This window comes from Artibeus jamaicensis, unplaced genomic scaffold (assembly GCF_021234435.1).
Source record: "Artibeus jamaicensis isolate MK-2021 breed Jamaican fruit bat unplaced genomic scaffold, CSHL_Jam_final contig_685, whole genome shotgun sequence".
Classification (NCBI taxonomy): Eukaryota; Metazoa; Chordata; class Mammalia; order Chiroptera; family Phyllostomidae; genus Artibeus; species Artibeus jamaicensis.
In genome coordinates, this window is record NW_026521924.1 from 20564295 (window position 1) to 20578813 (window position 14519).

Here is a 14519-nt window from a genome sequence, read left to right on the forward strand (position 1 = left end):
AATTCGTTATGTATCTGTATATGACTACAGATATATACAAATGTATTCTGCTGATCAAAAATTCAGTTGGAAAATACTTCTTCTAGAATTTGTTAAACTGACAGTACCACTGTAAATTAATTGTTACCCATTTTCCAAGAAGGTTTCAGAGAGCCCTTTAAAAAAAGTAAAATATAGTTGCTAAACAAAAGAATTATTGGATTCCATTCAAGTAGCTATTTAATGACACCAACATTTGATCTTTGTGTCCAGGGTCCCATGAGCCTATCTGCATATTGACAAATATAATAAAACCCTCCTTTTCTCTCCCCAGCCATTACAACACAAGCTAGCATGGAGTTTCGACGGAAAGGGTCACAAATGTCCACAGACACCATGGTTTCCAATCCTATGTTTGATGCAAGTGAATTTCCTGATAACTATGAAGCAGGAAGAGCTGAGGCTTGTGGGACACTATGTAGGATTTTTTGTAGCAAGAAGACTGGAGAAGAGATTCTACCAGCTTATTTATCCAGGTCTTAGAATTTGTTTTGTTTATTTTTTCATTTATATAGTTTGCATAGTGAAACTGTATTATAACATGGTTTAGTAGGCTGAATCGATAAGTAAATGTTGGTTTGAAATACCTGCAAATGTCTGTAAGTAACTGAAATTTTTGCTTGAATTCTTCCATTTTACTTGCCTTATTAGATTTATAAAGATCCTTAAGACCCTTTTTCTTTTAGAGCTATTATTTATTGTTCTATTTGACTTATTAACGAGAGATTTAGAAGGACTATACTAATTTTTAAATAAATTTTTAGCACAGTATTAGACATCATAGATAGTCCATAAATGTTAAATGTAAATCTTGTCTCTAAGGAGCTTATTTTCTGGAGTGAGCAAAGCCATGTACAAAATTAACAGTGATGCAGTAGTGATAGGAAGTTGGTAGGAGAGAGGCACAGATAAAGTGCTGTGGGCATCCAGAGGATTGAATGACTGTGCTGGACTTACAAAGGATGGGTAGTATATAGCAAGTTGGGTAGGGTCATCTTATCCAAATTTGTGACTTCAGCTGATCTTTGTGTATAGCTGTGCATCCATTCAGTTAGTGGCCCATGCCAGAAACTAGAAGTCATTTTACATTCTACTTCTCTCCATCTCTATCTTTAATTGGTCAGCCAATCCCTCCCTTTCTGCTACTTAACCCTCTTTTTAATCTGTCCACTTTGTCCCCACCATGATACTGTAGGCTTTTCACTTTTTTCTGAAATTAACTTGTAATGGCTTCCTGTTTTTGTTGCCCTTCTCAACTAATCATTCACACAGCTGCTGAAGTTGTTAATATTAACAAGAGCATTCAGGCATCTTTGTACCTTCGAGGTTTTCAGGAGAGAAGGTTAGACTGACTATTAGAGGAAACAGTGCAAAAGCATGTAGATATGAAATAGAACAGCACATTCTGGGAACTAATCGGGTATCTCAGTAGGCTCTTGGTTTTAAGTAACAGAAAACCTTCTCAATATGACTCAAGCAAAAGGGAACCAACTATGAAAAACTAATGCTATTTAATACATTCTAAAGTCTGGATATGCCACGGGGCCTCATGAAGGGTAAGAACCAGGGTCTAGAAAGTGGCTAAGGACCAGACTGGGTTTTCTTCCTTTCTGGTTTTTCTGTCTTCATGGTGTTCCAGAACTGCTTCTTTATTCTTTGCATATCATTTTCTTATATTGCAGTATTCTGAGTTCTCAGTTTTCATGGCCTTCATCTAGGTGACGAACAGGGCGAGTAAGCATATCTGCATCCCAGTTTCACATTCCTGAAAAAGAGAATCTGATTAATCAGGTGTTGGTAGACCACAGAAGTTTCTGGTCTAGTCAGCTATGCCTGTGAAGGAGGGTCACATGGAATATTGGCACCCTTTGTGTGTATGGGTGGGGTTACAGGAGGGAGAATACTGGTTGGAGAGATACCACAAATGGTATCAGTAGCAGTAGGGAAGAAGATGTGGCCATGTTCTGATCATAGAAAAACAGGTGGTGTTGGGTGGACGGTCCAGGGAATCCCTGTGACCATGAGTTTTCTGTTTGGTCCATAAGGCTGCGTGGGTGGTAGTATGACCAACCAAAAAAGCAAATTTGTGAGAGGGCCAATGATAGCTTAGTTTTGAACCTGTTGAACTTGAGGTGCCTTTGGAATATTTATCAACAATTGTTTATGTCAGATACTATACACAGGGAGTGCTGGAATACATTAGTAAACATTTCTTGCCCTCAGGTATCCAGTGTGCTTTTGGCTAATAGATCTGGAGCTGGGGTGAAAGGTATCTGGTAGAGACTGATTTGGTTATGTTCACTGGCTTAAGTAAGCAATGTTTAAAACCAGGGTAGTGGAAGATACAGCTTAGAGAACTGAGTTTTGCAGCCTGAGGAACACCAACATTAGGAGGCAGGTGGAGTGAGGGGATCTATTAAAGGAAATAGCTATAGAAGTCAGAAAAATAAGGGGAGAAGAAGGGAGTATTCAGGTTTGAATGCTTTAAAAAAGGCAGAGTAAGGTAAGACTTAGATGTGTCTTCTGGAGTTAGCAATTGAGAGGCATTTGGTTATTTGCTAACATGATTTTAGTTTAGTTCTAAGGAGAAAAGATGGATCGAAATGTGCTGAGCAATGCCCAGGAGTAGGGCAAGGTGTTGCAGAAGAGTTTTGCAGAGAAGGAAGAAGTGCCTTATACTAGTAGAAGAATATACTAGTATAATTGCTCTTGAATGATAGGAAATTGAGTGCTTAGTTGTTTGCAGGTTAGAGGAACAGGTTAAAAGTAAGGTACACTCAATGTAAGGTATACTTTAGGTATATTCCTATAAGGAGTCTTATGTAGAGTAATCTTCATATCATGATGAATGCAGGGTTGAATGAGGTTTTTTTCTTTCATTGTCTCCTCCAAAATTGTGGGTCACAGGGAAAAAGACAACACTTTTTTTTCTTTCAGGATTTGTGCAATGCTGCAAAATTTTACTGACATGGAATCCAGTCCAGTAATCCTTCCAGTTCATTGATAATTACTGCAGTCATTTGCCTTGTTTTGTTTTGGGTGCATCATTTGTAGGCACCTATAAATTTGAGTTGCAAGTTTTAAAACTTCAAGAAGGTGTAATAGACATGAATCTTTATTTTCATTAGGAAAGATAATTTGGTTCTTAGTATATTTGATTGAGTTGTCTTAACTTGAGTAATAGCTTTTCAAGGTTAGAAATAATGAAGAGTAGAAATAGACTTTCAGATGAATATGTGGAAAATATTAATATATATAGAAACAATTGACCAGCAGTTTAAATTTTTTTTCTTGCTTTCCTAGATTTTACATGCTTTTAATTCAAGGTTTGCAGATAAATGATTATGTGTGCCATCCTGTCTTGGCCAGCGTTATTCTAAACTCCCCTCCTTTGTTCTGCTGTGACTTGAAAGGGATTGATGTTGTGGTTCCTTACTTTATTTCAGCTCTTGAAACCATTTTGCCCGACAGGTAAGCTGTCATTCTGTATTAGCATATCATTTGCTGGGTTTGGCCTGGTCTGTTTTGGTGGTTCCTCCCCAGTTTCCTACTTTATCCTGTCCAGTTGTCTTTATAGCCCAAGGAGACTCAGGGGTATTAAATGAGTATAGAATACCTAGACCCTGAGCTCCTCCAGTTCTTACTTGTCTGTGAGTGTGTGGAATCTTTTTTGGCCTGGATGGGAGGGGTAAGAGCAACCTCAGCCTAGAGGATGTAATTTTGTAGAGTAGGACTTAACATTTAAAATCAATCAATCAATCAATCAAATTCTAGTTTTATTCCATAACAGCAGTTTAACATAGACATACACTACAGAATATAAATTCAGTGGAAAGCAGTTAACTGCATTCTTTATGAGACCAAACCTAGTGCTTATATTGTGAAAAATTGGCATAATGTATATTTGGCAATAGCTAAAAACATACTTCAGTTTGGAAATACTAATAGCTATTCTTTTTTTGTTTTTTGGCAGAGAACTCTCCAAATTCAAAAGCTATGTAAACCCAACAGAATTGAGAAGATCTTCCATTAATATCCTACTTTCTTTGTTGCCCCTCCCTCATCACTTTGGCACAGTCAAATCTGAGGTAATGTTTTATTAAAGTTTTTAAAATATTCCATATCCTGTTTTGTGTGCTATTTCAAGTTACTGTCTTTTAAAAATGGAATAGGAGCTTTTAAAAACATTTTAGAAAGTATTTCAAGTGAATCAACAAAATTGATATGCTGTGGAAGTTTCTGCTGTCAGTCAGCCAGCGAGCCCGGCTTACCATTTCAAGTGGTGATAGGCTAGTGTCATCTGGTAACATGCGTTGTCGAGTCAGTGACAGACTTAGCACAGTCTCATACTGGTCAGATTGAGAGCCTCGCTTTTCAGACTGATCTGTTTTCTCACTGGATCAGTTCCTACATGGTCATAGTTTAGTGTACTACAGCAATCAATGTCAAATATTCTTTGTTTCTTCCATAGGTGGTTCTGGAAGGAAAGTTTAGTAATGATGACAGCTCTTCTTATGATAAACCAGTAACTTTTTTGTCCCTGAAGTTGAGACTTGTGAATATACTAATAGGTGCCTTGCAAACGGAAACGGACCCCAACAACACTCAAATGATACTAGGTTTGTGTTCATACATTTTTAGAAATATTTTTTTTGTAAGTGAAAACCCAGATATTTCTTCTCTCGGGCATGCTAAGGAGGCAGGGGTCAGTGTGGCATTTATTCTTCAGCAAGTCTCATTGCAGAAATTGGAAGATCCTCACAAAGTAGTCAGATAACAGCAGAAGGCAGTGCTAATTGCATGTCATGCTGAGTGTCTTTAGTATTGAGAGAGAAGAAACCAAGAGTAAGGAAGACTTCATAGGGGGAAGTAGATGTTAAATTGGATATTGTAGAGCAGGATTTGAAGAATCTTTTCACTGCAGGGGAGGAAGTGATGCCTAAAGAATTGGCGATGGCAGTAGTGGTTGGAATGGCTGCTCAGGAAGCATAGTATGTTATGCAGTGAGAAGATGGAGTAAATAGGGAAGGGTAAATCCTTTCATTTTGGAAAGAAGTTGAGGAAACAGAGGTTAAATCTTGATGTGAGAATGCCTCCAAATTGTAGTATTTTAAGTTATTCAAATAATATCACTTGAAATCATATAATTTCTGTGGTTGAAAGATGATCTAGTTTTGCTTTATCCTTATTTGGGAGTATTCCCTCATACATTCCAAGGAAGAATCGATTGGCAATCTTGCCATAGATTTGCAAGACTGTGTCTTTTCTGTCTTTTTCCATTTTGGACAAGAGTACTTTCCCACTGGCATGAGAAGCAGTCTGGTAGGCTTACCGTCTTGTTTCTGTTATAACCTTTCTAAGTCTATGAGTTCCTTGATAATAAATACAAGCTGTCTTCAGGATATGCAGCCATGGGCAAGCCCTGAAATGGAAATGTTAACGGTTGGTCTTTCATACCAGTTATAAAGTATCTGATAATGATCATGTTTTTGTATAAAGCAAAGTTTGACCTTCAAATTTATTTATGAGACTGAGAAATTTATTTTAGAAAAATGTGGTTTTAAAACTTTGGGGGCAGACCTGAATTAGAGTTTTTTTTTTAAGTGTCTTTTCTGATCAGTTGACAGATTTATTGGTGATTTTATGACAATTTCAGGAATACTCAGCTAAAATTGTATCTCTGCTATTAATTGAGCTATTTCAGGCATTTTAGTATTTTTGTCACGTATTTAAGTAAAATGGGTTTTTTTGCTGTTGCAGGAGCAATGTTAAATATTGTTCAAGATTCAGCACTTTTAGAAGCCATTGGTTGCCAAATGGAGATGGTAAGTCATATAACATATGTAATCTGTCAGATCAACTTCTGATTTTAAATAAATTTTATTGCAGAATATCTGTCTTCATGATTTTAAAGGCACTTGTTTTTAAATTCAGCTTATTGATGTAGGCTGTTTCTATTTTAAAATATGTGTTTTGAGGCTTCTTACCTTTCAATGCCTCATCAAGTATACATCATTGAGAGATACTGCATTAAAGAAAGTCCAGCTAAATACATCTTTATTCCTGAACAGCATCGACTTCAGGCATCTGCTTTTGTTTTGTTGGTAAACTGACCTGAATAGTCTGGAAAAAGACCCTTACTTCATAATTTCTTCTATTCCTAGTAGATCTAATGCTGGCTGTTAGCAAACATTAGTTTACTTTTTTTCATCTCATGAGCTTTTTCTAGGCCCTCTAGATCAAAGTTGGAAAGTCCCCCAAAGCACCAGTGCTTCTAAATCAAAAAAGCTTCCCAGAGACTCCTAGTGCCCCCTGCTTCTGTCACCAAGATATGTGGTTTCTGTACTTGGAGTAGAGACAGGAGAGTAGGTGAATTAATGGAAGATAATGGAGTGGTGGATGGAGCATGGGTGATCAGATTACTTTTAAAGAAATTATATTCATGTTCCAGTAGGTGGCTGATAATAATCAACTGATCTAGATGTAATAAATTATATTTACATGGGAAAAAATGAGGGAAATTTTTATCAGATACCTTTGTTAGCTCATATATAAATATATAGGAGTTAATCCTTATACTAGTCATAGTATTTTATTGTTTGTATTTTATGATATAACTACATTAGAAAGTCACTGTTACTTTATTTGCGTTTAGTTTTTTTACGATTGCTTCCCTGTTCTGAAATTTTGCTTGGGAGGCACTAGGCTGTTTTTCTAAGGACCCAGAGTTATTGGCTAGTGACGATGGAAAAGGTCCTTGGCTGGCCCTTTGTAAACAGCAACAAAGAAGACCCCCAAATGGGTGCCTGCAATCCAAACCTTCATAACCCTTCAGTAGATAGTGTTGTACAAAACACTACAGCAGTTTTTATCTGTATATCAGTTTGTGCTGTTTAGTGGTCATGTTACATTTTATCACCATGGCTTTTCATGATTGACCTGTTTATACTAGTGCACTATGGATGTAGCCCTCAAATATTTGACTCATTTTTATTTGACTAGGGTGGTGGAGAGAATAACTTGAAGAGTCACAGCCGCACTAATAGTGGTATTAGTTCAGCAAGTGGTGGAAGCACAGAACCCACAACTCCTGATAGTGAAAGACCTGCTCAAGCTCTCCTAAGAGATTATGGTAAGCCATGTTTGTTTTTTGGACATCCAAAGTTTATGGAATAACTTCTAATGCGCAGATACACAAAAGAAATATGCAAAACATTTTTAACACAATTTTAATGACCATGATTTTTTAAATGTATTTAGGTAGAATAGAGAGGCTATTAGTGTAAAAGAGTAAGAAAATGAAAATAAATCTTACAGGCAACTTTTAGTAGTTAGATTCTAAGTAGTTTTAGATTTTATAAATGATTATAATGGGTGGTTAGGAAACATTTCTGGATTCTGTAGCAGGTGCTGGTAATAAAGTCAAATAGGATGTGGACTCTGCCTCACGGTCTAATGGCAGAGCCAGCCAGTACATCAGTTACTGCAGTGTGGTAAGGATGGGTGGTAGGAAACGCACGGGACAGAAACCCAGAGGAAAATATCTTTGTGCTTCAAACCTATATACCTCTCTGTATATCTGGTTAGATTTTTCAGTCACAGATTTTTCAGTCAAGTAAGAGTAAGGAAACATTAGCCAGAAGAGCATACTATTAAATGGTATCCTTTACGCTGGGCAATTATTTATAGTTCTCTCAGTGTGGGGGTGCCTTTATGTTTTTATACACAAATAATAGCATGGACCTTCCAACCTTTTGGTGTCTCTGGGCTATACTGGAAGAAGAATTGTCTTGGGCCACATATTAAATACAAAAACACTAACAAAGTTAAAAAATCTCATAATGTTTTAAGTGGGTTTATGATTTTGTGTTGGGCTGCATTCATAGCCATTCTGGCCTGCATGCTACACTCAGTGGCAGGTTGGATACCCCTAGTTGAATCTGTGAGTGTTAATCCAACTAGATTAGAATGAAATTTAGATCCTTAGATGTGTGTTTAAATTTTTAATCATAAGTATCCTTGAGCATGTCAGATGCATAAGGTAATTATGTGGATATTCAGCACATTTAAATACTACATTTATAAAGTTATTTAAATTGTTGTCTTACTCATTATGTTCGTGGGTTTAAGTATAGTTAGGTGAAATTTTATTTATTTTTGTGCTTTCTAAAGCACTTTTAAACTAAAGAAAGTTTTGCATTTTATTGTATGTGTTCTAATATAAGTGTTTGAAGTGATAATTGTTTGTTTGAGCATTTTGAACTGGTGTTAGTGAGGTCTGCTTTTAATGTCGTAAAATAGTTTTTACTAAGAAGTCCAGATTTGTGTTAGTGTTGCATGAATGTCTCTTTAATGATCATTCCTTTTTCTGTTGTCACTGCCCTCTTTCTGATAGGATCGACAGGTATAATGTCCCTAAAGCTTCCTTTTATAAATTTCATTTAATTTGTCCTTATGTATTAGCTAATTAGTTATTACTTTTAAATATAGAATTGGAGGCCAAATAAAAGCACAATGACATGGTTATATGATTTTTTTAGAAATATTAAAGTAGTTTTAAAGAGCTAAATGTTAAAATGTGTTTAAAAAGCAGTGCATGTGACTTTTGATGGTTTAACCCCTGAAAATAATTTCAACAGATGCTTTAGGCTGATTCCGAGCATCTGAGGAGATTTGAATTCTTTCCTCCATATAAAATTCCAAGGAAATTATTGATTGATTGTTTTGGTGAAAATGTAATTCTCTGAGTTAATTTAGAAATTTAAAAATTTACGTTGTTACAAGAATGACACTGAATTGCCAAATCCCAGTGGATGTCTATGTGAAAGTTCCTGAGCTGGGAGCTAGAAGCTGCTCTGGTCCAGTGTGTATGCCCTGTGCACTGTTGTTCAGTCAGGCTTTATGCTCAGGCCAGTGGGGCGGGGAGCAGAGCACTGTGCGGGTGCCCGTTGTGCTCACTGTGGCTGCTTGGTCTGTGCCTGGTGGAATGCTGTGCTTCTTGTTACTAATGCTTAGTTGTTTTCCCTCCCTGTGGGATGTGGCATTGGGGTTATATCCTAGCTCTTAATACAGATTCAGCTGCTGGACTACTGATTCGCAGCATTCATCTCGTCACCCAAAGACTCAACTCCCAGTGGCGGCCAGACATGAGCATATCACTGGCAGCTCTAGAGCTCCTCTCTGGCCTGGCAAAGGTGAGAACAACAGTTCTTTAATTTCAGCCCAGCAGCCTTGGACTACTGCTCTGTTTTCTGTATCTGTTGACCTCTTGGTGTGGGTTTCACAGTACTGGTTTATACTCAAACATAGTTTATATTGAAGTGTGCACAAATGAGCCTCCAAGTGAAATTTTACAAAATGAACTTCACTTTTTTTGACTTTGTATTTTTTTCATAATATTCTAAATTTTCAGCATGACCTTTTGTGCCATTATAGGATCATCTAATTTTAATAAACAAATACAGATTTGGTAAAGGAAGAATAATTACCCTAAAATAGGCCATTTGGGACTGTCAGTCTTCCATCTTCTGTTACCAGAGATAAGTAAAATTGGCTGTATTTTTAAATTACTTTGACATCTATTATTCCATTTTGTAAAACTTTAGAACTGTGTGGCTGTTTGCACTTCTCTAAGTATTTTTCTTATTGAGGTGAAATTTACATAACCTAAAATTAACTATTCTAAAGGGAGTAATTCAGTGGCTATTAGTACATTTACAGTGTTGTGCAGCCACAATGTCTGTTGAGTTTCAAAACATTTTCATCACCCCCAAAAGAGAATCCATACCCATTAAGCAGTTGCTTTCTGGTCTCCCCTTTCCACAGTCCCTGACAACCACCAGTCTGCATTTTGTCTCTATGGGTTTACCTATTCCGGACACTTCATGTAAATTAAGTCATCTAATATATGGCTTATTGTGCCTGGCTTCTTTCACTTAACGTGTTTTTAAGGTTCATTGGTGTTATAGACTATGTCAGAATTTCATTTCCTTTATGGATGAATAATATTCCATTGTATTTATATACACCAATTTGTCAATTTATTCATTGATGCACATTTGAACCATTGTGAATGGTGCTGCTATGAACATGTGTCTACCTTCATTTGTTTGAATACCAGTTTCCAGTTCTGTTGGGTATATACCTGGTAGTCGAATTGCTAGCTTACATGGTAATTCTATATGTAACCTGAGCAGCTGTCAAACTGTTTTCCACAGTTACTGCATTACTTTATATTCCCACCAGGGATGTACAAGGGTTTCAGTTTCTCCACATCCTCACTATCATCTAAATGTTTTCTTACACGTGAAACAGGCAGGATTAATACCTGGTGTTGTGAAGATCAAATCCAATGAAATGAAATAAAATATGTAAAGCACTCTGTGAACAAAAAGGCGATATACACACGAGGTTGTACTGCTTGCAGTGATAAAATTCAAGTCCTTGTTTTATCGTTGTGAGGACAGGTGAGCAGAGGCTGTAACTTACCAAAGTCCTAAGGGACAAAATGGGCTAGAAAATGTAAGATGTTCTTTTTTTTTAAAATTGATTGGTAGTTAGAGAGAGAGACATCAATTTGTTGTTCCACTTATTTATGAACTCATTATTGGTTCTTGTATGTGCCCTGACCAAGGATCGGACCTGCAACCTTGGTGTATCAGGATGATGCTTTAACTGGTCAGGGCCCTAAGATGATCATACAACCACTTAGAGATTACCTCAAAGATTCTCAGGGGTAGGTGTAATGGCTATAGTTTTTTAAGGGGCAGTTACCGATGCAGAAAGTAAGGATAGCCATTTATAAGACTTGCAGGATCACACTGCTTTGAGGACAAGGTACTATTTCCTGTGATGTTCAGATCCTCTCCAGTAGCAAGGAACAATTAGCTCTAGGTGGAGTGCTGCCCTGGGCCTGTCTAACAAATCATACAGTGCGACACTACCTGATTTCAAGACTCATCACAAAGCTACAGTAATCAAAACAGTCTGGTATTGCAGTAAGGTTGGACAACTTGATCACTGGAATAGTATAGGGAGTCCAGAAATAGATGCACATATACATGAACATCTGATTTCTGGTGCAGTGTTAATTCAAGGGAGAGAGGATAGTCTTTTCAACAAATAGTGCTGAGACAATCAGATATTCATATGTGTGTGTGTGTGTGTGTGTGTGTGTGTGTGTATGTGTGAATTTTGATTCATACCTTGCACTATGTACAAAAATTAACTTAAAGTGGATTGTAACCCTAAATGTAAAACTTAAACTGTAAAACTTCTAGATTGGAAGAAAGTCTTTATTTATATGAAGATTTGGGTTATATGAAGATTTGGGTTATACGAAGATTTCTTATATCATAGAAGAACAACTATTAAATTTGACTTAACCAAAATTAATAAACTACTATTTTTCCAAAAAATGGACCATGAGCTAAGTCACAGATTGGCAGAAACTCTTTACAAACGATATCCAGATTATATAAAGAACTGTCAAAACTCAGTCCTTTTGGTAGTGCACAGTAGGTAATATGGTGGTACAAATTTCCAAAAGAGGAAATTTGTCATTGATGACATTTTCAGAGCTAAACTGAATGAGTTCTTCTCACTCAGATGCTTGCCAAAGACAGCTGCTCTGGAGTTGAGGTCCAGCTTGTGTCAACCAGGGTAGAAATCATTACCTTGGCCTCCAGGATGTAGAATGTTCTTGGTGAGAAGAACCAGCAAAACCAGGAATTGACTGATATCATTTAGAGTTTTGAGAAGGTGGCCACAAGAGGTCTATGTGTCATTGCACAGAGTCTCTGCATTACAAACTTGCAGGAGGGCTTGCTGTGTGGAGAGCCTGCTGTGGGGTGCTGCAGTTCATCATGGAGAGTGGGGCCAGGGGCTACAAGGTCATAGGGTCAGGGAAACTCCAAGGGCAGAGGGCTGGATCCATCAAGTTTGTGGATGGTCTGATGATCTACAGTGGGGACCCTGTTAACTATATCAGTACCACTGTGTGCCATGTGCTGCTCAGATAGGGTGTGCTGGGCATCAAAGTGAAGATCATGCTGTCTTGGACCCCAAGTGGTAAAATTGGCTCTAAGAAGCCCCTTTCTGGCCACATGAGCATTGTGGCCCCTAAAGAGAAAATGCTGTCCACTATCTCTTCTGAGGACATAAGGTTAGGAAGCCAGAGCTGCCTGCCATGCTCTAGCCAGTCCCTACTACATAACAGGGTCTTCTCCTTGGTAGCTGGATCTGGATAGTCTGGCGGTTACTTTGTAAAGACCTTAAAAAGGCAAAACAGCCCTGGCCAGTGTGGCTTGGTTAGTTGGCGCATTGTCCCATGCACTGAAAGGTTTCAGCTTGATTTCTGGTCAAGGCACATACCTGCATTGTGGGTTTGGTCTCTAGTTGGGGTATGTGCAGGAGGCAACCAGTCTGCTTCTCTCTTACATTGTTGTTCTCTCTCCCCCTCCCCTCTCTCACCTCCGCTCTCTTCCCTCCCCCTTCTTCCCTCCTTCCCCTCCCTCCCCCCATCTCTCTCTCTCTAAAACCAATGAATATATACTTGGGCAAGGATTTTTTTAAAAGACAAAAAAATAATAACAAAAATCCTCATTAATACAACAAATAGCCCAATTAAAAAATAGGAAAAAGATTTGAACCCTTTACCAAACAAAACATACAGATAACAAATAAGCACATGAAAATATGTTTCATATCACTAGTTATTAGGGAAATACAATTAAAATTACAGTGAGTTACCACTCCTCTAAAATTGGAAAGACTGACCATACCAAATGTTGGTGAAAATGTGAAGGAAGTGGAACTCCCCCACACTGTTGAAGGTAGTGTTATACGGTGCAACCATTTTAGAAAACAGCTTGGTAGTTCCTTAAAAAGTTAAGCATACGTCTCTCATATGACCCAGTCACTCTTCTACCAGGAGATGAGAGAACATATAGCCAAACAAAGACTTGCGCACTACTGTTCCTAGCAACTTCATTTGTAATACCCAGGGTCTAGAAACAACCCAGATGCCTTTTAACAGGTGACTGATAAATTGTGTTATAGTCATACAGTAGCATACTACTACTCTACAATGAAAAGGGATGAATGTTGAACATTGGATGTGCACAAAAAAGTAGATAAATGTCATATAATTATGCTAAGTAAAAGAAGCAACCCCTCCCCCCAAAAGAGTATGATATTGTTTGATTGTATTTATATATAAAACTCTTGAAAATGCAAATTAGCCTATAATGACAGCAGATCAGCAGTAACCTAGGGAGGGGAGAAAACAGAGTAAGGATTCGAAGCTGCATGAGGAGATTTTGGGGGTGATAGATATATCCACTATCTTGATTGTGGTGATATCTTACAGGTATATACTTATGCCAAAATTTACCACATCGTATACTTGAAATATGTGTACTTTACGGTCTGTATGTTAATTATACCTCTGCTGTACAGAACTGAGTAGCCCCTAGAGCATCCCTGTGGGGTTGGGTTTAGGAGGCTTAAAAAATGTGCATTTGTTTCATTGCCAGCTATTCTTTTGTTTTTATTCTTTTTCCAGCTATTCTTTTGATTTCTGGCAATGATAAGTAGGCGCATCCCAAGAGTTTATGTTTTAGGGAATGAAAAAGTATGCTAAAGCAAAATATTATTTTAGGGTTTAAAAGTGCCCTCTTTTTATATAGAGTATTATAATACCCCTAAAATATTCTGGTTTTCTATATAAATAATGTTTTAGAAGCAAGATTTCTTGTGGTGTATCACATTCTCAGAAAGGCTGGACCTTAGTGCAGATGCTTTGAAATTGATATAATGGTGCCTGGCTAACTGTTCCCCATACGAATATGCTCAGGTGAAGGTGATGGTTGATTTAGGAGACCGAAAGCGAGCCATCAGTTCCGTATGCAGCTACATCGTGTACCAGTGTAGTCGGCCAGCTCCTTTTCACTCCCGGGATCTGCACTCCATGATAGTAGCAGCTTTTCAGTGTCTCTGTGTCTGGCTGATAGAGCATCCTGATATGCTTGATGAAAAGGTTGGTTTGCACACTAAGTAGAAACAAAATGTATGGTGGGAGAATGTCTTTTAAAAGATATTATTAAAAAGAGAATATCTAAATTTAAATACTATGTTGCATACTTTAAACTGAATGCACTTGTTATGTTTCAGTAGAACACTTGTCCTTTTGAGCACAACTCAAAAACCGACATGCTTATATTTGGGTGCAAATTAACCCATTACCAAATCAAGAAGGGCAGTTGATAGCCAGGCTGCCAACCTAGAGCAATGCTGGTTTGTAAAGGTTGCTTGTATCTAAAATTTCATTTCATGCATGTGTTTCTCTGCTTTTGTGGAGGCACAGATGTCTAGATTGCTTTCTTTGCCATTGTTCCATGTAACCCTTATCTTATGGGAAGGCAGACAGTTACCGTGAATTCACAGTGTAAATAAAAGACATGCCAGGCTTATTGGATATT

At 37.6% G+C, this 14519-nt stretch overlaps 1 protein-coding gene and 1 pseudogene across 4 annotated transcripts in view; both read left to right on the plus strand.

Moving 5' to 3' along the window:
• RALGAPB (Ral GTPase activating protein non-catalytic subunit beta) overlaps window positions 1–14519 on the plus strand; it is an 84989-nt gene that overhangs the window by 32561 nt on the left and 37909 nt on the right. For 3 of the 4 annotated variants that reach the window (XM_037164720.2, XM_037164719.2, XM_037164721.2), the window contains 8 exons: window positions 314–515; window positions 3343–3510; window positions 4013–4127; window positions 4511–4658; window positions 5800–5864; window positions 7042–7171; window positions 9100–9233; window positions 13895–14077. In XM_037164720.2, the coding sequence (XP_037020615.2) occupies window positions 314–515; window positions 3343–3510; window positions 4013–4127; window positions 4511–4658; window positions 5800–5864; window positions 7042–7171; window positions 9100–9233; window positions 13895–14077 (1145 nt within the window). The remainder of the gene's footprint in view (window positions 1–313; window positions 516–3342; window positions 3511–4012; window positions 4128–4510; window positions 4659–5799; window positions 5865–7041; window positions 7172–9099; window positions 9234–13894; window positions 14078–14519) is intronic. The other variant, XM_037164723.2, reaches the window with a different exon arrangement.
• On the plus strand, window positions 11565–13357 carry LOC119063375 (40S ribosomal protein S3-like; annotated as a pseudogene).